The 24,268-nt window shown below is 43.9% G+C and overlaps 1 protein-coding gene across 8 annotated transcripts in view; it reads right to left on the bottom strand.

The window, feature by feature from the left end:
• The window catches only part of SLC25A15 (solute carrier family 25 member 15), a 30,550-nt gene extending 8,372 nt beyond the window's left edge, over positions 1 to 22,178 (bottom strand). Inside the window, exons 1-9 of one of the 8 annotated variants that reach the window (XR_012158747.1) lie at positions 21,600 to 22,076; positions 20,729 to 20,878; positions 18,324 to 18,452; positions 14,134 to 14,392; positions 8,165 to 8,302; positions 7,085 to 7,254; positions 5,263 to 5,421; positions 4,214 to 4,323; positions 3,892 to 4,005 (exon numbers count right to left, since the gene is read on the bottom strand). Coding sequence is in view for 7 of the 8 variants with exons in the window: in XM_073342747.1 (XP_073198848.1) it covers positions 3,949 to 4,005; positions 4,214 to 4,323; positions 5,263 to 5,421; positions 7,085 to 7,254; positions 8,165 to 8,302; positions 14,134 to 14,392; positions 18,324 to 18,378 (948 nt within the window). In the remaining variant the exon portion in view is untranslated. The other 7 variants (XM_073342747.1, XM_073342733.1, XM_073342725.1 and 4 more) reach the window with 7 other exon arrangements.
• Between the last annotated feature and the right edge of the window lie 2,090 nt (positions 22,179 to 24,268).

The raw sequence follows: 24,268 nt of genomic DNA, 5'->3' as shown, positions 1-24,268 counted from the left end.
TGAGTATATTTTAGTTTCACTGACTGCATAAATAATTTAATTGGGGCTCCAGTATGAGCATTTGTAAATTAAATCCAACATTTTATTTCCATGAATAGTTGGCAACACTACTGCTAGAATATTCAGGAAGATGAAGACCAAAGGAATTATGACTAAATACAGGTACAGAGTTGAAACAGCTGCAGTATTCATACTGCTAGATGGAAGTGGTAGTACATAGTTCACACACTGATTTTGTATTAGTCCAACTGAAAACATGCTTTGAAATAGCTTAGTGTCAGCTTCAGTAACTTGACTGTAGTAAAAAGTCTTTGAAAATCCTGCTTCTGCTACACCTATGGCTTGATTTACATCAACTATTGCAAATACAGCTGAAGTTATTTTTAAAAAGGGCAATACTACACCATACAGGACAATTATTACTGACTGAATTAAATCCTATTTTCACTCTTCCACCTGCTATACAATTAACCTAGATGCTACCAACCCAGCTTTCAGCACCTGACTTTCAGTACTATTACTATTTTTTTCAAATGAAAATGTACAAGATTTGACAATTACCTTGTAACTTGCATACCATTTTTATGGTTTGACATTATTCCTATATACACTATGCAAGAGCTTAACAAAAGTGACTCCAACTAGCACTGAACTATCTTACATTACAGCAGAGCAGAACAGTATTAAAAAACAAAAAAAGGCAGCTTCAGTTTACTTCCCATGGTGCTCTTTCCTGTGAGGGTGCAAAGGGAAGACTTGGCCAGAATGTGACTGGGGCCAGAGAAGAAGAAGGAATGCCTTGCACTGGTAAACAAACACTCATCCCCTCCCCTAAGAAGCAGCACTATCACCAAGATAGGCTACAGCAGGCTATGGGGTGGGGCTGAGAGGTTTGAGGTGGAGGAGGGCCCTCCGGGCTTGGCTCAAGGGGTTTGGAGAGTGGGAGGAGAATCAGGGCTGGGGCAAGGGGAGACTCTCAGGGGGTGTAGGCTCCGAGCGGCACTTACCTCAAGCGACTCCCCTGCAGCTCTTATTGGAGTGCATAGAAGCTGGAGCAGGGCCATGCCACAGCTTCCAGGAGCCACATGGTATGGCCCCCTCCAACCCAGCACCCCAGCTGGAGCGGGGCCAAGCTGCGTGGTGTGACCCCCCTGACCCAGAGCAGGGCCGAGCTGCATAGTCCAGCCCCCCCAACCCAGCACCCCGGCTGGAGTGGGGCCAAGCTGCTGGTGCGGCCCCCCAACGCAGCGCCTCAGGCAGAGCTCCAGAGCAGGGCCGAGCCACATGGTGCAGCTCGCAGGCCCAGCTTAAAATGGTTTGTGGGCTGGATCTGGCCCATGGGCCATAGTTTGCCCACCCCTGGGCTATAGCTACCCTCATTCTAGCCAAAATGTGAGTGTCCATGAGCATTTGTAAAAGGCTCCAATGACAAGGTGGCGAAAGCATTCCCCTTTGGTAAACACAAAAGCTGACTGGCAGCTATTTTAAGGCCATAGCCTCAAAGAACCTCGGACTTCCACAATGGTAGCAAATATTTAAGGGTATCTACATCCTTTCCTAACCCACTGCATCTGGCCCCAAATCTTGTTCCTTTTGGATTATGATGGCTGAAGTATTACCATTCCTCCAACCATCATTGAGATCAAAGTATGGAGCAGGCTCCAGACTGGTACGTGTCCTCCACTGAGGCGCCCGGGGGTGGGGGTGGGGGCAGGGAAAGACGGCTCAGGGCGCTGCCCTCACCTGCAGGTACCACCCCCCACAGATCCTATTGGCTGGGAACCGCAGCCAATGGGAGCTTCAGGGGTGGTACCCACAGGCAAGAGCAATGCATGGCAGGGCCACCTGCCCCCCCACCAAGAGCCACTGCCAGACATGCTGGCCCCTTCTGGCAGTGGCACAGGGCCAGGGCAGGCAGGGAGCCTGCCTTAGCCCTGCTGCGCGCCACTGCCACCCTGGAGCCACTTGAGGTAAGTGGAGCCGGAGACCAAACCCCTCCTGAACCCCCAACTCCCTGCCCTGAAACCCTTCCTGCACCCTAACCCCCTGCCTTGAGCCCCTTCCTGCACACCACACCACACCCTCTCCCACACCCCACATTCCTTCCCGCACCCCAGCCCCAGCCCTACATTCATGGCCCTGCATACAATTTCCCCACCCAGATGTGGCCCTCAGGCCAAAAAGTTTGCCCACCCCTGTCCCAAACTATATCCTCCCACGGTTTTGGTCCTCTTCCTACTAGTTTCTACACCCTGACGGTCAAGGGTGGGGGTTTTTTTTGGTGTTTTTTAAATCCATCTACCAATTAAAATTTATGCTGGCCTTCTACTCTTTTCTGGCTTCCTGCTTTTTCAACACAGGGATGGGACCACTGAAGGCAGCCTTTAACCTAGATTATTTTGTAAGATGACCAAGAAAGAGGCCAATGGGTAGAGATTGCACTGACTATTCTTGGTCATTGCACAATACCTGAACTTTCTTCTTACTTGGTTCAAGCAATATGAGTAGTAGCAACAATTGGTATTGAGGTGACAGGGTGCAACCCAGGCCCCACGGACATATGGAAGGGATCGAGGGGTAGGTGGTATTACTGTAGGCATTTGGATCTCTGGACATTCCCTTGCCTAAGATGAGTAGTAGTAAACTAGACACCACCCTGCTGGCAACCTGTTGGGCCTACATACTGTGATGTGTATATTAGACCAGTGGCTCTCAACCTTTCCAGACTACTGTGCCCCTTGCAGGAGTCTGATTTGTCTTGTGTACCGCAAGTTTCACCTCACTTAAAACTACTTGCTTACAAAATCAGACATAAAAATACAAAAATGTCAGTGTCACTCTATTACTGAAAAATTGCTGACTTTCTCCTTTTTACCATACAATATAAAAAAACCAATTGTAATATAAATATTGCACTTCCATTTCAGTGTATAGTATATAGAGTAGTATAAACAAGTCATTGTATGAGATTTTAGTTTGTACTGACTTCACTAGTGCTTTTTATGTAGCCTGTTGTAAAACTAGGCAAATATCTAAATGAACTGATTACCCCTGGGGATACGCAGAGGTCTTCCAGGGCGTACATGTACCCCTGGTTGAGAACCACTGTATTAGACATCTACAAGTAGACCCTTTCCTAAAAGCGTCAAAGATGGTAGCTAGTACTGGACATACCCTGCTTGCAAACCTACAGAAGGAGGCTACCTAGAGACATCAGTTAAAACAGAAAAGGAAGGGGGGTGGTAAAGAGAGAAATGAGGTATTAGGCTTGCAAGACCCATTCTGCTCCAGTTACTTTAATGTTTTCACATTACTGGTGAAACTACTGAAGGCAGAGTTAATGAATTTGTACAATTTTAACACTACTAAAATAGTGTAAGTATTAGCCATGCATTGCTTAAACGAAACACTTCAGGAAACTAAACCTCCCTCTTCTACCTTTCCTTGTGTATTAAAGTACTTGAAGAAACAGTAGTCTAACAGTCTCTTACAAAGAGGTGAAATGGCTGTAAAATGTAAGCAGCTTACTGTTTCCATTGAATACTCTTACTAAGGGCTCACCTACACATGAAAGTGAATCCAGAATAACGTACAGTGTGAATTTAGAGCAGACTAACTATTCCTGATAGGCTGTCTAAAGTGGATTAAAATAATTTGGAATGAGATTTATTCCAGAATAAGAGTATCCACAGATGAAACTATTCAAGAGTAACTCCCTGAGTAGACAAGCCCTAAAATTGATAATGAAAAGAGTAGCACTACTTTTACTAATGCACCAGTGCCGTGTGGCCTTGAATCAGTTGTGTTTGCTAACAATGAAAAAGGGAAATTCAGGCTTCTTGTACCATGGATGTTACAGAACTAGATTTTTAAAATTTGAGATGAACTCACTTAACTGAAAGATCACTGCCCTTTACACTGAGTACCGCTTCCATCAGGGCAACATAATTATATCTCTTGAGCAGCACAATAGGTGGAAAGAACATTAACATGTCTCCATCCTCCCTTAAAAAAAAACAACAAAAAACCTGTAAACACAAATACAAGGTCTACAAAATCCATTTGCTTTAAAAAGATTTTTTAAAATCCTAAATTGACTGAGTTTCTCAAATCATGATGTCACCCTATTGGTTTTGTATCCATTCAAGCCCTACAGTTCTTTTTAAAAAGGTTAACCTAAACCTGCTGCTGGAAGATTTCAGTATGTGTCAACCTGTTCCATCATCATCTTGCGGCTGTACTCATAGGCAAGGAATAGTGCACCATTGGCTGGGAATGCACGAATTAAAGTAGGCTTTAGTCCAGAATACAAAGCAAATACTCCTGCAAAATGAAACATGAACAGATTAGAAATATGCATGTTAAACTCTTAAAAGACTGATCAGCAATAGTTCTGATGCTCTACTCTCTAGAAATCATGCAGAGGAACTTAAAACAATTATGTTAATTAGAAGAATCAGGAAGCAGAGAGTAGAACTCATTGAGACAGGAAGTTGTTGAGGCCAACAACTCAAGATTCAAGAAGAGACTGGACATCTATATGGATAAATATCCAGAGTCATCTTAATAACATTTTGGAAGGGATATTAAACCTTGGGCTTCAGACCATCTAACTATTAGCGATTCGGAAAAGACACAATAGGGGGGGCAGCTAGCTCCACATCTTCCTGCTTCAGGGTTCTCATACTTTCCTCTGAAGCATCTGGTGCTATACACCATCCTGAACCTGATGGACCTTGGATCTGATCCAGTATGGCAATTTCTACTTTCCTAGTCAATTGAGCATCTTTTATAGATGTACAAATTACCGTTTCTTATAAATTCTTCAAAAATAGATAGATTCACCACAAATTTGATCTATTTCTAGTACCTGCTTGGAGTTTCAATGTTTAAATGACAAGTTAGCCATTGCAGGACAGTAGGGTGCATTTACTCATCTGTCTTTAACAGGTAAGATACTACAGTAAGTACTAAGTGATTGCCCTCTAAAGTACAACTGAGTGTAGTAGATGCATTAAGTCTGAATCTGTGAAACTAGTTATGTTAGCATAAAGATTTTTTTAGTAGCATCATTTCCCTGGTCTCTAAAGGTGGTGATGGGAGAATTTCACAAGAATAGTAATTTGTGGTCTACAGAAAAGGGAATAGTGTAATTAATTCCCCTTAACTTCTTAAACTAGGTTTCAGAATAGATTTTTCATACTGGAGTGAAAAGTTTTCACAGATGAGCCTGCAGGTTCAGTTTGTATTGGATATGCTTACCTTCATTTCGCAAAATATTTGCAAATGTTCCCATGAAGCCCCCCTGTTTTCCAGACATGGAAAGAACCTGAATTCTAGATTTGACACAGTCCACAGGATAAACAGCAATCCACAAGCAGATGCCTCCAAAACCACCACTCACCATCAAAGGAATAGGGCCTAAAAACATGAAATAAGCTTTTATACACTGTGCAAACTACCCCCCAAATCTGATGGTTCTATTTTAGAATAATGTGAAATTATTTTAGAACAAATGTGAAAACAAGGAATGCACAGAGTTTATGAAGAAGTGGCCATCTTTCTGTGTGATAAGCGTGCACTGTATCATAGGTATAAGATTAAACAAAGTGGTTGTGGATTTCTAAAGAGTCCAGCCTCCTAATGCCACAAGCATATTTAGAATAAGAGTTTCAAAGTTTTACTATGTAGACAAACCTTCAACACAAAGTCTAAAGTTTACGAAAGCACGTTTCTTTAAAAGATTTTGTAACATAGGGAGAGATATACCATTATGCTCTCTCAATTCCTTCTAAATTTACATATTCTTAGTTCAGAAGTGCAACTCGCCTGCCAGGCCTTTAAGTTCACCCTGGAATGTATGGTTCAGGCCATGACAAGAAAGAAAAAAAAGGGGGGGGGGTGTCAGAATTTAATTAATACTTAAGACAAAATATCTCACTCCTGCTGCCATTACTGGATTGGCTCTGCAGCGCTAGCACAAGTAAAAAGGTTGTAAAAACTTCTTGAGTAAAGCCAGCAGTTATGACTCTGAACATACACAGGGGAGTGTCTATTGAGTGAGACCGCAGTGTTACAAACCCAGTCAATTTTCAAAATGCAACCACATTTTGCTCTTATGATCAGATTTTATGCAAATTCTGTAACAATAGTGGCCAAAAAAAGCAAGAACCTTTAACTACTAAAAAACAAACTATTAAAAGCAAAAAGCAAGTCCCTTCAAACGCTGGTATCTTGCATTTTAATAGCCAGATAGACCCAATGGTTTCCTATCTTCAATATCCCTCTTTGAAAGTGCATATGAAGTTAGAACATAAAAACAGCCATACTGGGTCAGACCAAAGGTCCATCTAGCCCAGTATCCTGTCTTCTGACAGTGGCCAGTGCCAGGTGCTTCAGAGGGAATGAACAGGCAATTATCAAGTGATCCATCCCCTGTCGCCCATTACCAGCTTCTGGCAAACAGAGGCTGACACTTCAGAGCATGGAAGGAGCATTGTCCAAAATAAGGAATGCAAGAGTTCCAAGAGTTTGTGTTCATACTGGAATGATACAGAAAATTACATTTCACATTCTGCAGTACTAACATCTGAATCCTAAACAACCAGATAGCCCTTACGTACTATAAATAGGACTGACAAAACAGCCTATTAATGAGGTTGCCCGACATTTCCCATGATAAGACTCTGTTTTCAGTTGCTTATAATTTGCCAAACTATGAACAACTTTGCTGCAATAAACAGTTTGGTGGTGCACCATGTAGTGTTGAACATTAAACAGTTTTTGCACAATTATCCTCTCCTGATCAGGTAACTCATACATCAGCTAAATAAGTGTACAAAAACAAGATGATGCATGTCAAATCGGAAAATGGTTGGTCTGAGCAGTTCTTTACAGTCATAAACAGGAATAGTGTTGGTTTTGCTCCCACATCGCTATTCTACAGGGCCACATTTTTTTGGTGCAGAGATACATAAGTGCATAAGGTATAATTAGCATTGCCGGAGAGATTTTGAGAGGAGCAGTATGCTACTTTCTGTAGTGAGAGACTACCTTTCCCACATACCCACAAGCTGGCACATACCTAGTTGATCTTTTGGTCTCTCCGCTGCAAAAAATGTCCGACTCAGTTCATAGCCTCCAAAGAAGAAGAAATAACCTGGGACTTCCCGAAGTAAAGTGCTTGACAGACCATGGTAGAACCCGAGTGGGCCATCCTTTTGAATAACACTTTTCATTACTGACCAAACTGTACTGATAGAGGGGTTGAAACAATTAACAATACGAAGCACTTAACACATATTGATCTGCAACATCCTATGAGTAAATACCTTAAACATTACCCCCATTTTACAGATGGGGAAATAGAGGCCAAATAATGAATCAATTGCAAGGCAAGAATTAGAATTGAGGAATTTCTGGCTCTAATCATTTGGTTTTGCTGCAGACCTGAGACAGGAGCAGGGGTAGCAATTAAGGGTATGTCTTCGCTACAGGGTTAACCCAGGTGATTGGCACCCAGAAATGAGCACCTGGGTTAGTTTAGCTCAAGTGTGAGCAGCCACACTACAAAGCCCTACTCTGGTTACAGCATCCTCAGTGGAGCTGCACTCTGTGTGGGGCTAGTACCTCTGGAGGCATATCCCATGGTTCTTTGTGCTGCAGTAAACTGAACTGCTCTGATTCTTTCCAGTGAATTGTGGGAGAACGTGTCTGTCCTTCTGAGTGCCACACAAGAAACTGTGGGAATGCCGTGGAGGACTACTGCCACTCAAGTGACTTAGCACATATCGTCACTGCAAAGTGAGCAGGTTACTAGCCTGAGTGAAAGCCTCGCTTGGCTTTTAGCCTACAGCCACAGATGAACCAGCTAACCCAGGTTGAAAGCACCACTAAACTCAGGTCAGAGGGCTGTTTCTGTGGACGGGGAGAGAAGGAGGTAGGGGAGTTAAGGGAAACACTTTAGTAACAGCCTGAGTTAACTCTGCAGTGAAGACATACCCTAAGTTAGCATTCCCCAGGAATGTATTCTGACAATCAGTAGCACACCCTTTGTGCAATTAATAGCACAGTACAAGCTAGACCTTAAGTGTGCTAGGATGGACTTTTAAAATAGGTATAACATCAACGGATTTCAGTGGTATTGAGCAAATTACATACTTACTTGTGTCCTTGTGCTATCTTTCCAGATAACTGCATTTCATGCATGGTCTGCAACCGACACTTCACCAGCTCTGTGGGACATAGGACCAGGGCAGCAAATGCAGAAGCAAAAGAGCCTGAAGCTGCATTCTGCAGATCACTGCAACAAAGAAACTACAATTGATACTTGGGCACTGCTCTACAGTCACAAGATGGGTGCTCTTGCAGTAGGCTATTTCCTAAAAGCTTTATCAAATAAAGAAAAACTGAACAAGAGTGCAAAAAAGAAAAAGCAATCATTTAAAAGAGGTTACCAACTTAACACCTAGCTCCAGCCATCTTCATATACAACTCAAATAAGTTCTTCTCCTTCAACAGCTATATAAATGTAAGTATATTATAATCTTTCCCATTTCTCTGATGAAAAAGCACAACCAATTCGATGAATCAAATAAGACCTGAAATGAATTTCATTCAGACCACACCACACAATCCATTGTCTACAGCCAAGCTCTACAATACAACCGCATTTGCTTCAACCCCTCAGACAGAGACAAACACCTACAAGATCTCTATCAAGCATTCTTACAACTACAGTACCCACCTGCTGAAGTGAAGAAACAGACTGACAGAGCCAGAAGAGTACCCAGAAGTCATCTACTACAGGACAGGCCCAACAAAGAAAATAACAGAATGCAATCACCTTCAGCCCCCAACTAAAACCTCTCCAATGCATTATCAAGGATCTACAAACTATCCTGAAAGACAACCCATCACTCTCACAGATCTTGGGAGACAGGCCAGTCCTTGCTTACAGACAGCCCCCCAACCTGAAGCAAATACTCACCAGCAACCACACACCACACAACAGAACTACTAACCCAGGAACCTATCCTTGCAACAAAGCCCGTTGCCAATGGTGTCCACATATCTATTCTGGGGACATCATCATAGGGCCTAATCACACCAGCCACACTATCAGAGGCTCGTTCACCTGCACATCTACCAATGTGATATATGCCATCATGTACCAGCAATGCCCCTCTGCCATGTATAGAATAATAGAATATCAGGGTTGGAAGGGACCTCAGGAGGTCATCTAGTCCAACCCCCTGCTCAATGCAGGGCCAATCCCCAATTTTTGCCACAGATCTCTAAATGGCCCCCTCAAGGATTGAACTCACAACCCTGGGTTTAGCAGACCAATTGTCTAGTCCTCCCCCCCATTACATGTACATTGGTCAAACTGGACAGTCTCTACGTAAAAGAATAAATGGATACAAATCAGACGTCAAGAATTATAACATTCAAAAACCAGTCGGAGAACACTTCAATCTCTTTGGTCACTCGATTACAGACCTAAAAGTTGCAATTCTTCAACAAAAATACTTCAAAAACCAGACTCCAATGAGAGACTGCTGAATTGGAATTAATTTGCAAACTGGATACAATTAACTTAGGCTTGAATAGAGACTGGGAGTGGATGGGGCATTACACAAAGTAAAACTATTTCCCCATGTTTATTACCCCCCCTCACCTCCCACTGTTCCTCAGACGTTCTTGTCAACTGCTAAAAATGGCCCACCTTGATTATCACTACAAAAGGTTTCCCCCCCACACTCTTCTGCTGGTAATAGCTCACCTTACCTGATCAATCTTGTTACAGTGTGTATGGTAACACCCATTGTTTCATGTTCTCTGTGTATATAAATCTCCCCACTGTATTGTCCACTGCATGCATCCGATGAAGTGAGCTGTAGCTCACGAAAGCTTATGCTCAAATAAATTGGTTAGTCTCTAAGGTGCCACAAGTCCTCCTTTTCTTTTTGCGAATACAGACTAACATGGCTGCTACTCTGAAACCTGACATTCAAGACTGTATGGCTTCACTAACCCATGGTATCACAATGCCACAGCTTCTTTACCAGTTTTTTTGCCAGTGCCTCTATAAAGATAGCTGGCACCATACCAACATGTCCCTGTGATCAACAAAGGATCATGCACTCAGAGAACAGCTCCTACTCTAACAATTGTAGCGCATGAAGTGGAGTGGACCTGTGCAACACACCTCAAAGAACAGTAGTCACGGAAAGGTTAGTAACTGTTTTGGTTTTTTTGTTTGTTTAAAATTAGGTCACTACAGAGCCTCAGACTTTGGTGTCTTCAAGTGGGAGTTCTGTGGTGAAGCAAAATGAGTAGGATGATCTAAAAAAAGAAAAGGAGTACTTGTGGCACCTTAGAGACTAACAAATTTATTTGAGCATAAGCTTTTGTGAGCTACAGCTCACTTCATCAGCTGTAGCTCACGAAAGCTTATGCTCAGATAAATTTGTTAGTCTCTAAGGTGCCACAAGTACTCCTTTTCTTTTTGCGAATACAGACTAACACGGCTGCTACTCTGAAACCTGTCAGGATGATCTAAGATACTCTTCCCTCCTTCCAGAGTTTGGATGAGTAACATGGCAGAGAAATTAGGTACAATGTAGACCATGGCTGAGCTGCTCTGCCGAGCCTCTAATGGGGTGCAGTACAGAACTCAGGGACAGGGTGTGGACATGGGGGATAGACTTATGATGGCTTTCAGCCACCTTTGTGTGTCCCCAATCTTGGGATGCTCCCAGAACTGGAGAATCCCCTGGAGTAACACAATCCCAAATTCCCAGCCCTCTGTAATTTACAGCAGCCCCCACAGCAAGGCTTGCAATGGGGTCCTCTGAAGGCAATCTTACAACTGTCTTCCACAATGCCTTCAGTGGGAGAAATCCTCCTGTCATTGCAACCTTTGGTTCTGGGGCCCTTTTATGCTGCTCTGGTCCTTTTACTGGGTGTGAAGGTCCTGGAGTAGGGGTTTACCATCTCCCATTTTTTGTGTATTACTGCAAGGATTTAATTTTGATCTTTAAAAATAGCAAAATCCTCACACATTCTTTAGAAATCTGAAAGTTCCATGTTTTCCCTGCCACCCAATCCATCTGTCTCATGATGACAAATTGTACATTTGAAGCTATTTAAAAGGCTGGAACCTCTGTTCGGTATATCTAAGATCTTCACAAATACTTTTAAACACTGTGAAAGCCAGAGTCTTCATAATTTAGCTCATCTATGGCTTTTATTAGACACTCCATGAGCCTGTTGACCGAATGCAACCCAAGTGTTGGTTACTCAGCACCCTAACCAGGAATGGAAAAACATTTGATCCTAGGAAAGTGGTGGGGGTGGGGGGGGGGGGGAAGAGAGAGAGAGTGTGTATAAATTTGACTATATTAATGTTTTAAACTAGTGTACCTTAAATTATGTAGTAAGTGCCAGAGTGCTGCCTAAGCAGAATGTTTTCGGTTTTCTAAATATGCATTGATGCAGTTTTTTCTGAATCTATGAAAAGAGCAGAAGTGCCTTACTGGGAAATTAAATGGACCACGAGATTTTTAAATATACTGAGGAGTCTTACTTCCATTTAATTTTGGCATCTGTTTAAGAAACTAGGCTTCACTTAGGGTGAATACTGAGCATTTTTAACATGCTACAAAAAAAGTCTTTAAAGCCAACAATGCTAGATTCAAGTGTATTTAAGTAGTATTCATCATTTTTCATTTACTGTTAAGCTGAGAGTATATGGCGGAGTTGAGAATTATTTAAGGAAGCAAGTTCACTGCCAAAGTTGAGCCAAAACTCTGTTTTTTGTTTAAATTCAGTTAAATGGAGATTTTTCTGGCTTTGGAGTACAGTGACTTAATCCCTAGTATCTTGATTAGGATACCACAGTCAGTCTATAGAATGAGAGGCTTACAATTTTATCAAGGAATTTTAAAGTTTTAGCTTTCCTTGTGCATGTGTTGTGCCCCTGGTACCTCTGCATTATAAGAGTCTCTAATTATGTGCTATTTTTGCCCCAGAGGTTTCCTGCCTCATTCAATGCACAGGATCAACCTGTTCTGGAGATGACTCAGGGCTGTCAAGTGAAGGAGGCTGTTTGATGTAGGACCCTACTTCATTTGTTGCAGATGTAGGAAGGTGTTTGGTTAATGAGCCAGGAGATTGCAAGAAGAGACTTGATTGTCTCATCGTTAAGGAAGTTCTACAGAATGCATCCGCTGAAGTGAGCTGTAGCTCACAAAAGTTTATGCTCAAATAAATTTGTTAGTCTCTAAGGTGCCACAAGTCCTCCTTTTGTTTTTGTGGATACAGACTAACACAGCTGCTACTCTGAAACCTACAGAACTCTGGAGAACTGGCTTCGATCCTTGGCTTTGTCACAGAGTTTGTGTGTGTGATGCTGCATCTCTCAAGTGGCCACTAGTTGTGTTCTCCTCATTTTCCGGGTACCTGACCTGAGACCCTGGGGTCTGATTTCCACAAGTGCTGAGCATTCACAGCTGCACAGAGGTCAAGGGGAGCTGAGCTCTGGATATTATAATGCTAGGTACTTTGAGGAAACAATCACATCCTAGATGATTCAAATTGGGCCCCAAAACTAGCAGATACTTTTGAACATACTTCTGTGCCTCAGCTCCCCACCAGTGACATGAGGATACTACTACCCTCTTGCAACATTGAGGCGTTGTGAAGATTAATTAAAAATAGTATGCAAGTGCTTCAATAACACTTTGGGGAGAGGATAATAGAAATGTTTGTGATAACCTTCTGTCTTTAGAACAGAGTTTGAGTAGCATGCAATAATTAAGGCAATAAAACTAAAGATCTTCTATACTTTCCACAGATGCATCTGATGAAGTGAGCTGTAGCTCACGAAAGCTTATGCTCAGATAAACTGGTTAGTCTCTAAGGTGCCACAAGTACTCCTTTTCATTCTGTATTTAGTACAACACCCCAGGGAATAAAAGCAGATTGATAAATGCACTGTTGTTGTTGGAGGCACTTGGCTTTGGTATCACTATGTGCTCTAGTCACCTGTTCCATTACATATTCATCTGCTCTCCAATTAACCCATAATTTCTTCATAGTTAGTGTTTTCTCTTTAGTTATTTCAAAATCCATTCTGACTAGTTATATACTAAACAGACTATCACCTAGAGCAAACTGACCTGGTGTTCAGAGGAGATGAGATATGGGGTAAGACTAGAATATTTAAACATTGTGATCACCTCTAAAATACTTTAGCCTCTAGTGATGTAGTGTAAATTTCCTCCACCTTCTCATTCTGGTAATTATAAGTATATACAGATGGAATGCAGCTAATAAAATTGGTCTTTAAACGGCCTGAAGCTAAGCACATTCTCATATCCTTAAACCAAAGTTTGATCCACAAGTGTCTGGGTTCATTTCCTGAAACCTGACAGGAAAGAAAGGTACCATTTACCCACACACAACACTGATTTTTTCACATTTTACTTTCAATAACTTGTAAGTATTAGAGGGAACACCTAGTTTGCAGAATCACAACCAAGAGCTTCCCCCTTTTTGATGGCAAATTAGTGAAGCCGGAACACAGTTATAACAAGTAAGTGAATGTTATTCGGCATCATCATTGCTCTGGAGGGAACGATAGTTGGGACAGTGCTGAGTCACTGCATAAACCACCTGAGCCATCACTGATATCCATCCATGGAGCAGTGCAGACAATGAAGATGCAGCCTCTCTTAATGATGCACGAGTTACAGCCGCCAATGCTCCAGTAGTTTCATACCCTTTCCTTCACAAATACTACAGCATGGGATTTAAGAAAGATGCTTACAGAATTCTCTTCTCCTTCCCAAAACAAATCATGGTGTTTGGAAGAACCAACACATTTCACATCTGGGTTTTTTGGCAATGGGCACACCCCATACAGACCAGCCATCTGTTCTTATGAAAAATGTACCATAATTGCTGAGACAAGGTCTTGTGTAATAAAGTTAGCACTTGCACAGTGACAAAATGGCACCCCGGATAAGGGCAAAGAGACTGCACTTCATTTTAAAATACAGCACATTAGTATTTACTCTTGACTGCTAGTTGTACAATATTCTGGAGATTACAATTTCTGTTACTAACCTCAGTTTTGCTTTCCTGTCTAATCCAACAATGCCCCTCACAATCTGCTGGCAAAACCCATAGCACATGAATAGGACTGAGTTTTCTGCTATGTTGGCTACAAGTGCCGGGGTGGTCCCTTTGTAGAAGCCTCGCAATCCAACTTGTTTATATGTCTTCACAATACATTCAATGAGTCCTTTATACATGCTGGGAAATGTCTGCATCTTCACCTTAGCAGTATCAAAGGGCTGGCCAGTTAGCACACATGCAGTCCCACCTGAGGAAATAAGAATATCAGTATTCAACAAACCCTTACTGATCATGTGAAAAAAAACTCAACATAATGAAGAAAAAACAAACAAGCAATATGGAGAAAGGGACAAATTCACCACTGGCATAATTAGGCCTACCTCAATCAACTTTGGTGACACCAATGACGACACTGGCTCTTGCAACATTTTTAAGTTACAGAAGTACCAAATGAAAAAGATCAATGCTTGATTTACAACAGTTAGACATTCGTTCATAACACAAGGCAATCAATTCATACATTGACTAGATGGTGAAATAAGAGTTATCAGTGGAATTAACATTCTCTGTATATTAGGCCGTCACCTCATCAGATGAAGGATGAGTAGATTTGAACCAATGATGTGAAAAGATTATGCAAGAAACTAAAGAAGCTGAATGTGTGAATCTAGGGTGACCAGATGTCCCAATTTTATATGGACAGTCACGGTTTTGGGGGCTTTTTCTTATATAGGCTCCTATTATGCCCTACCCCATCCCAATTTTTTACACTTGCTATCTGGTCACCCTATGTGAATCCAGCACCTTTAGTTGTTTCTGAAGCAGGAAGAAGGTACATTTTGTTTTGAAGGGGTGATTCTCATTAGTACCCACACTCTGAGTGGAGCCACTTTGTATTAAACTGCTGCTGCTCTTGTGTCATGGGGTGAGCCAGAGGAACTCCAATCTGAGCTCCCACACTGTTTCATTTTCCTCCCAGATCAGGTGATTGCAGGCTACACAGCTAACCAGGCTTGGAAGCAGGATATGACACTTCCTGTACTCACTAGGGGAGGGATTAACTAAGGACAGCAAAAGCTGGCAGGGGCAGATGTGGCTCCCTGTTGTGAGAGCTGGGGCAGGTGCCTGTGATGGGCTCTGCTGAAGTCCCCGCAAGGCAGTCTAGGGTGAGGGTGGGGAAAGAGCAGCCAAGAGTCTGGAGAGAAACTGGGGGTGGCTCCTCACTGAAAGAGAGCCAGGAATGTTGTCTGGAAGTAGGTTGGCTGATGACTGCTGGAAGAGGCCAGGGAGAAGGCTTCTTTGGAGAGAAGTGAAAGTAGGAAATGGTATTGGGAATCTGAAGCTGAGGAACTGTGAGTTGAGGGTGGATGGCTGATACAGGGTCCCAGGGCCAGAGCCCAGAGTTGGAGGTGGTGTAGGAACTCCTGTGACCAAGGGACAATGAATTTGTGAGCCCTCAGATAAGGGGCAGAGGTCCAAGTTAATTCCCTCTTGACCAAGGGCTGAAAGACTTTAGGAAACCCTTGCCAACTAGGAAAACCCTACTTACCAACAGGGAAGACTTAGATGCCGAGGCCATGGATAGCTCAGGCACTGGTATAAGGGAAGAAGTCCTATTCAACCAAGGAGAAGGACTTGTGTGTCACACACCTCCTACACAGGACTGTAGCCTACTGAAGGTAAAAGTACTTGTTTACTTTCGTTTAGAATGTATTTACCCCAGAAGAGGACGACTTGTTTTGGCCAGAGGGCCAAGTTACTCCAGCAGCCAGGCAAGACATCTCCAGAGAGAAATCTGAAGCATGGCCACACACTTAACAAGGGACTGGCTAATTGGATCCCTACAACATCTTCTGTTAATTGGTTTGCTAGCCTAGGATGCTGTAAAGTCAGCTTCTGTTGAATGGCAAAGATCCAGATGCAGCACAGCAGTAGGAACCAACATAAAACAAGAGCAAGGCACACAGTGAGCTTGCAGCAAGAGACAGAAAACATAAAGGAGACCTTTAAAAATGCTAGAAGATGAGGATAGAAAGGAAGATTAACAGCAGCCTATTAAAACAAAGGAGGAGGATTTTACAGCTAATCGAGTAAGTAAAGCAAGAACAATCTCTTTATAAAGGATTTCAAGTATCAAAGTGAGAGAGACGTTTAAAGGCTTTCGCTTCTTCATGCTGTTTGAAGTTAATATTTGAGTTGCAACCAAAAGAGGAAATAGAGCAAAGAACTATAATCTACCTTTAAACCTGTTTACTGACAGAAAATAGGCAGATTTCCCTGAATAGTGGATGTAATGGGGGTGGGAGGGGAGATGGGGGGGAGAAATGCCATCAGCTTTGGCACATCTCTTTAAATGAAAACTAGGTTTCCTAGCCCTCATGAGAGCCAAGATGACACTGTATTGGCTTTCACTGACAAAGTTATCTTTGTGAGGATTGACTGCTGTGATACTGACTAGAGGTTAGTTTTTGCTGCTGCTATTTCAACCCTGTGAGCATCGGTGAAGTGGACCAAAAAACCAAAAAACAAAAAAAAACAACCAGTGATTTCACTCTACTATTGTTTGGAACAGCAGCAGATCTTGCTTGTGAATCACTACAATAAGGACCCAAAAGCAAAGTAGAAGAAATAGCAGAAATAGGCTGCTCTGGGATGGTGATGAGGTAACAGGGGAAATAAATAGAAGGCTCCCTCTCCTTTCCATCAGCCAGAATGGGCCTTTGTGTGGAAATCTTCAAGTCTGTCACATACTGAATAGCCACAGGCCAATATAAAACAAGTATACCTGGGCAGAGTCAAGGGACAGCAGCCTGGTAGAAACTCTGGCAACCTTCTTATAGGTGTTACCCCTGGATAATGGTAGCTGCACCCTCTTTTCCCTCCACATGCCATCATATTTCACACTGACCTCTGGATTTAGAGCTTGGATCATAGGTGTCTTGTAACATTTGAGTCATGGCTAATATTCTTGGATCCATAGCACAAATACAGGGAACATTCCTAGAACACTAACTCTGTGTATATCTGCACAGCAACTTGACACCCACAGTTGGCCCATGTCAGCCGACTTGGACTGTGGGGCTGTTTCATTACTATATAAACTTCTGGGCTCAGGCTGGAGGTCAAGGCTAGGTAGGGGTTTTTCTTTGCTGTGTAGACATACCCTGAATTAGCAGTATTAGAATATGCAAGAGATGTGATTAGATGGCTAATGTGTTGAATTTGTTAGTAGTAGAGCACCAGCAGCAGTGTTAGGCACTGTACATAGATGTGTATTTTCCATGCTCTTTGTAGAACTCAACTTAAAGTTAATTTATTTCTCCTGATGTTTCATCCTTACCAACCATATTTTAGGCAATATGAGAAATTGGTATTTTCATTTGTAGCTAAGTGGAGGAACAACTTAAGTGAACTGCTGACCTTATGTTACATTATTCTGAATACCATAATGTTTCCTCATCTTCCAAAGAGGCTTTCTGAATGTTGGTTAAAGAGATAACCCTTCAGATAGCTTTCTGCCCCTTTCAATTAGGGAGAGTTTTTAGGACTGAAGCATTATCTCGACTACTTTGCTTGCACATGGTGTTTGCCTTCATTGCAAAACTTTACTTGTGACTGACATTCTGAAACTCATGTGAGCATGAAAATACACATTAGATGTACTCAAACCTACTCTTAGAAAATCATTAGTCTAAAAGAGGTTACATATTTACTTGTTGGCATTGGTTTCAGTGGAGTTATATTAACCTATCAGATGTTTGCAACACTGGGCTAGGTCAGTTAGTTCCCTCCTTCATCTCAACATCTTACTTCAAATGTGGAAGATGTGCCTCTTGTAAAGATTTTCAATTATTAACAGTGCCAATATGACAAATCATCATTTAGCAATCAGATTACTGTCTTTACACTTGTGAGGAGACTTACTTTAAGAGCACAAGCTTTTTTGCATCAGAGTCTCAGAAACTTTGAAAACAGAAAAAAGGAGTACTTGTGGCACCTTAGAGACGAACAAATTTATTTGAGCATCCAATGAAGTGAGCTGTAGCTCACCAAAGCTTATGCTCAAATAAATTTGTTAGTCTCTAAGGTGCCACAAGTACTCCTTTTCTTTTTGCGAATACAAATTAACACGGCTGCTACTCTGAAACCTTTGAAAACAGAGTTTTCTCCAGTATTACCTGCTGCACCTGCTGTGAGGTCAATGGCAGCTTGAATGGCAGGATTTGTCCTCATGTTTCACACTTGCTTATTGCTTACTATGGAATACGAAATCTCCAATGACAGGTAAGATGTCGTGACATGTATACCTAAGGTGGAAAAGGAAAAAACGTTAAAACTATTGTTAACCTGCATATTTCAGCTAAACTACTTTCTACAGACCACCCATTATGCCCATATATCCACTTCTATTTATCTTCTCTTAAATCAAGAGTTCTATGGCAGAGAAAAGATGGTCCAATGGTTAGAGCCCTAGACTTGTACTTGGAAACCCAGGTTCAATTCCCTGCTCTACCAAAGATTTCCTGTGTGACCCTGGGCACATTACCTAGTCCCTCTGTGCCTCACTTCCCCATTTTACAAATGGGAAGAATAGTACCTTTCTACTTCAGAGGGATGCATTAAGATAACTGCACTAAAGATCATGAGGAACTAAGGTACTAGAGTGGAAGCCATATAAATACCTAAGACAGATATCAGTATCACAAAGGATGACGGGAATATGTAAGAATTATCTGGAAAGGGGTTTGGTTGCCTTGTATTCCCAATATAAGTCTTTTTAATGGAAGCCCCAGGTTCAATTTACAGAATGCCTCCCAGTGTGGATTTTATTTGGTTTTGTCTCTCAGGAAGGTGGTTGGCATAATAAATACCCTACAAGGGCAATGTTTTCAAATAAAGCAACACTCATTAAAATAAATCCGCAGATCAGTGCAAAGGCTATTTCATGAGGGGAAAGGTTTTGTTTTGGGCAACAGAACCAAGTTAGAAAACTAATATTAAAGACTTAAACTGGTTTGAAATTCAAAGATCTACATGTATGGGTAGATAATGCCAGCCATATATTCAGCATGGTACTTTTTAAAAATGAGATAAGGAGAGTGAGCAGTTGTACTAGCAGAGTATCCCCTTTCTTACATTAATTTTTAATTTTTTTCAAGTAAAGGGGAAATCCACAGAAGAATTAAAACACTCCTAATATGTATTGTATAAATATTTCATCCAAAGTGTTTTGGGGGATAACGGATAAAGAAATGAGAGGGAAAGCAACTCACAGTATGCAGGGAAGGATACATTCTGACAAGGAAGTTGTAAGAACAGTTGTACTGCATCCTTTCTAAAGTTCTGTGATGGACAGACATGGGTTTATAAAACATTTTGAAAGGTCTGTTCCTACATGCCTGTTTATCACTTTGACAGCAGAAAAATTTTGTGCCAAATCGTTATTTACACTTATGAAAGTGCTGACTCTTTCCATTCTAGAAAGGTCTGGCTTGTACTAGACTGAATATAATGGGATAAAAAAAATCAGCCATTACTAGTACATACTGTATTTCTGAATTATATTTAAAGATTTGAAAGGTATTATTCCCAATAGCATAGTTAACTAGCTACTGTTATTTCAAGATAAAAAGGCTCCAAAATTGTTATACTTAATTATCCTGAAATTAATATCATTACTGTCCTCAAAGCACTTTGTGATTTAGCCCCTTTGATCTCACAGAAGAGCAAAAGAAAAAAAAAATCAAAGAGACTAAAGAGTCTGTGAATGAAGGGAATCACTATGAAGTAGTGAGTCTCTCATTGCAGTGGAACTTGCATTATTGCTACACTGCACTAAATGTAAAGGAAACCATACCAAGCCACAAACGGAATATATGCTCATTTCTATTCCATCCTGCCGATGAGATTTATCGCACACTGGGAAAGTGAAGGCAAAACAGGGAAGAGTTTTTCAAAGAAAGTACTCTGACCCACACAAGTACCCAGCCACAGCACTAGATTTAAGATTACATAATTAAATCTAAGCCATCATTTATTGCACGGGTAGTCAATAGGCAGACTGCGGGCCAAATCCAAACTGCCAGATGCTTTTGAGCAGACCCTGAAATCTTTTTATTTTTTTAAATTTCTTTGGATTCTGGACCTTCACTATACCTTGACTGAGAAATTTGGACCGTGACAAAAAATAATTGACCACCATTTATAATCCTGTAGATTTCTCTGAATTTGCAGTAATAAACAAGTGACTAAAAGTCAAATGACTGTTAAAATAGCAATCACTCATTCATACTACAAATCCAAAGAAATCCAGGAGTCATGTAAGAGATTTTCAGGAAATTTACATTTAACAATTCTGTTACCTAAAACAGTGTCTTCCAGCCAAGGACCTCAAAGGACTCTCCAAATACTGAATGATTAAGCCACAAGACCCTCCTGCAAAATAAGGACTAATGCCCCACTTCAGAGACCAGAAAGACAGGGCATGACTTTTGACTTGCTTAAGGACACAGCAGGCCAATGACCAAAGTAGAATTTGAATACAAGGGCCATAAAAGTGCCATTTCTTGGCTGGAGCTCTTACCCTTCACCCTAATAAGAATGGACTTGTTTTTTCATTGTCCAAATGCAAGCTTTGAGAAGAGTAGAAGCATAAGCCTGAGGCTGTCCTACTGTTTCAATTTAGGTAGGAGAAGTTTGTATCCATGTCTCTGCAAGCTCTTTCCTGCACTACCTGTTAATTAAAAAAAAATTAAAGTCATGCACATTACATGAATAGAACAGAGGAAGGAAACTTCCTTCAGAGCTTGTGATCTAAGGGAAGGTGGGAGAGTGTTCGGCTACGTCTGCGTTGAAAATGCTACCCCAGATCAGCTGTGCCACTGTAGAACTTCAGGATTGACACTTAGTGAGGGGAGAGGTTCTCCCACCAGCCTTGTTAATCCACCTCCCCAAAAGGCGGTAGCTAAATCAACAGAAGAATTCTTCCATCAACCTAGCACTGCCTACCTGGGGACTTTGGTCAGCTTACTTTTTTTTTTTTAAAACAAGCTTTTACTAGTTATGGGCACATCTCTATCTTCCATGAATATTCTAGCCAGTACACATTTCTAAGCAAATGTTGTAGAATATACATTGAAAGCAAACTGGGCATTTGTAATCACCACTATTTACATCAGAAGCACAATGCTAAGGGACACTCTCAAATTAAAAAGAAGGAGGAGGACTTGTGGCACCTTAGAGACTAACCAATTTATTTGAGCGTGAGCTTTCGTGAGCTACAGCTCACTTCATCGGATGCATGAAGCTCAGGAAAGCTTAGGCTCAAATAAACCGGTTAGTCTCTAAGGTGCCACAAGTCCTCCTCTTCTTTTTGCGAATACAGACTAACACGGCTGCTACTCTGAAAACCCTCAGACTTCGACACTCAGACACCCCCAATTTCTAATACACACAACGATCTGCTTGTAAGCGCCAGACCAGGCACTGCCGGCAGAAGCCAGGCCGCTGGGAACAAGGAAGGGCTTTGGGAAGCAAGCCGGTTTGCCGACAGGTCACAAACAGAAAGGGCCAAACGTGTCCAGGCAGTCAGCGGCCGGCTCTAACGGGGTCGAGCGGTGGCAAGTCCATTGAATGAACTTCACGGGCGCAGCTCACTGCCCCAGAGGCGATGGCCCGCACTGGAAACAACAGCGCCTGGGAGCGAGCGCCGCAGCGAGGACTCCCCGCGCCTCTCGCGCCGCGTGACGGGCAGCTGCTCGAGCGGCTCCGCGCTGCAGCCGCACCGGCGGATCGCGCCCGCCCCTGCGGGCCCCGGCAGCGGCACCTGGGGAGTGGGGATTGTTGGTGGTTCCGGAGGCCCCGCGGCAGACACGTGCGCAAAGGAGGAGCCGGCTGCCAGCGCCTCCCCCGGCCGGCCGGCTCAGCCCCCTCCACTCACCCAACGCCCGAGACCCGCCGCGCCGCCTGGCCCCGCCGCCAATATATAGCCGGGCCGCGGGAGGCGGGGCCCAGCCCGGCTCGGAGCGCCCCGCCCCCAGACCAGGGAAGCGGAACTAGTCAGAGCCCCCCCCGCAGGGACCCTGCCGAGCGGCCGCGGCAGCGCCCCCTTGCGCCCCCCCCGGCCCCCCCCGGCGGCGCGGCCTGGGAGGGAGAAAGCGGAGGCGCGGAGTGTGCGTGAGAGAGAGAGAGAGAGACGGGGTGACTCCCGGGGGTGGGGCACGGTTGTCGGGGGGACGGGAGGGGGTTGTCCGGGGGACGGGTGGGGGATGGGGAGAGTGGGGGGCTGTGGGGGGACTGGTGGGGGTTGAGGAGACCGGGGGGTTTCGGGGGGACGGGTGGGGGTTAGGGAGAGTGGGGGGCCGTAGGGGGACGGGTGGGGGTTGAGGAGAGCAGGGGTTTTCGGGGGGACGGGTGAGGATTAGGGAGAGTGGGGGGCTGTGGGGGTTGAGGAGAGCAGGGGTTTTTGGGGGGATGGGTGGGGGTTGGGGCAGCGGGGGGCTGTCTGGGAGCGGGTGGGGGTTGGGGTGAGTGGGGGCTGTCAGGAGGATGTGTAGGGTGTTGCTGGGAGAGCAGGGGCTGTTGGGGGGATGGGTGGCGTTGGAGAGAGCAGGGAGCTATCGGGGCAGGTGGGTGGGGTGTTACGGGGAGAGCAGGGGCTGTCAGAGGGTCGGGTGTGGTGTTGCAGAGAGTGGGGGCTATTGGGGAGGAGAGTGGGGTATAGCAGAGGGAGTGGAGGATTGTTGCAGGGGACAGGTTAGGCCTTGGGGAGAGCGAGGGTTGGGTGGGGCATTGTAGGGGGAGTGGGAGGTGTTGGGGGAATGGATGTAGCACTGGTGGGGAATAGAGACTTTTCCGGAGATAGATGGGGCATTGGAGTGAGCGGTGGGTTATTGGGATGGATGGGGAACATGGGGCTGTTGGGGGATGGTAGGGGATTTCTGGGGGGATAGTGGGGGAGCAGTGGGATGGAGGCCAGGTGGATATGTGATGGGGAAAGTGGGATGAATGTATCATGAGGGTTGAGAGCATTGCAGGGAAGCAATGGGGAGGTATAGTGGGGGGAATGGAGTGTGTGTGATGGATATAGGAGGAAAGAGAGTGGGCTAGTGGGATGTTTCTTTGCTTGTTAAAAGGGCAAAGGCCTTGCTATAGCCAGCTCACTTTTATGAGCACTCAAGTGTCATGGAAATAATGGGAGAATATCAAAGGTGCCGTCACGAACAGACTGGATCCCCAGAGCCAAAAGTCAGTGGAGCTCTGCATGGGGGCAAGGGTCTGCCTGCATTGATCCAACAGCAGGACTGGAACAATGGTCTTTTTCTCAGAGCAGTGACTGGTGACAAAGGTAGACCAAATAAGCAGTCTGAACATCGCAGCAGCCAGCATCTCCCTGCTGCCATATCGCAAGAAGCCGCACCTGTTTTACCTAATCTGAAAAATGTTCCCTGCACTCTGCACAGAGTCCACTTTCTTGCTAAGGAATCTAATTATGGGCAATAAACAAAAATTCACAGCCTGTGACCTGTCCCTGACTTATATTTTATGCCCCTGACTAAAATCTTGGGAGGTCTAGGGCAGAGGGCGGCCGGGGAGTGCTGCGGGTGCTCTGAGGAGATGTGTTGGTGCGCGGCCTGGGCCCCCTGCTGGTGCTGTGGGGGGGTGGGGGTGGCGGGGCACAGCCTGGGACCCCTGCCATCAGTGAAATGTGGTTTTACTTCGTGGAGGCATTTAGTCAGAAAATTACATACCCTTTGATTATAAATTACAATATGTACTTACAAATGGATCAAAACAGAACTTTAATGGCCTGATCCTTCAATTATACCTATAGGGAGACCCTTTGAAGTCAGTGGGGCTCTGTGCAGAGAGCCACCTGTGCAGATCCAGTTGCAAGATGGAGTTTAAAATCATAAGAACGGTCATACTGGGTCAGACCAAAGGTCCATCTAGCCCAGTATCCTGTCTTCCAACAGTGGCCAATGCCATGTACCCCATGAGCGGCGGGCCAGAGCGCTGACAGCGCAGCGCACTGAGGCTGGGGGGGAGGGGCCTAGGACTAGCCCCCCTGGTCGGGAGCTCAGGGGCCAGGTAGGACGGTCCCGTGGGCCGGATGTGGCCACAG

Source organism: Lepidochelys kempii, chromosome 1 (genome assembly GCF_965140265.1).
Source record: "Lepidochelys kempii isolate rLepKem1 chromosome 1, rLepKem1.hap2, whole genome shotgun sequence".
Classification (NCBI taxonomy): domain Eukaryota; kingdom Metazoa; phylum Chordata; order Testudines; family Cheloniidae; genus Lepidochelys; species Lepidochelys kempii.
The sequence above is the reverse complement of the archived record's forward strand: the minus strand, read 5'-3'. Positions and strand labels throughout refer to the sequence as shown.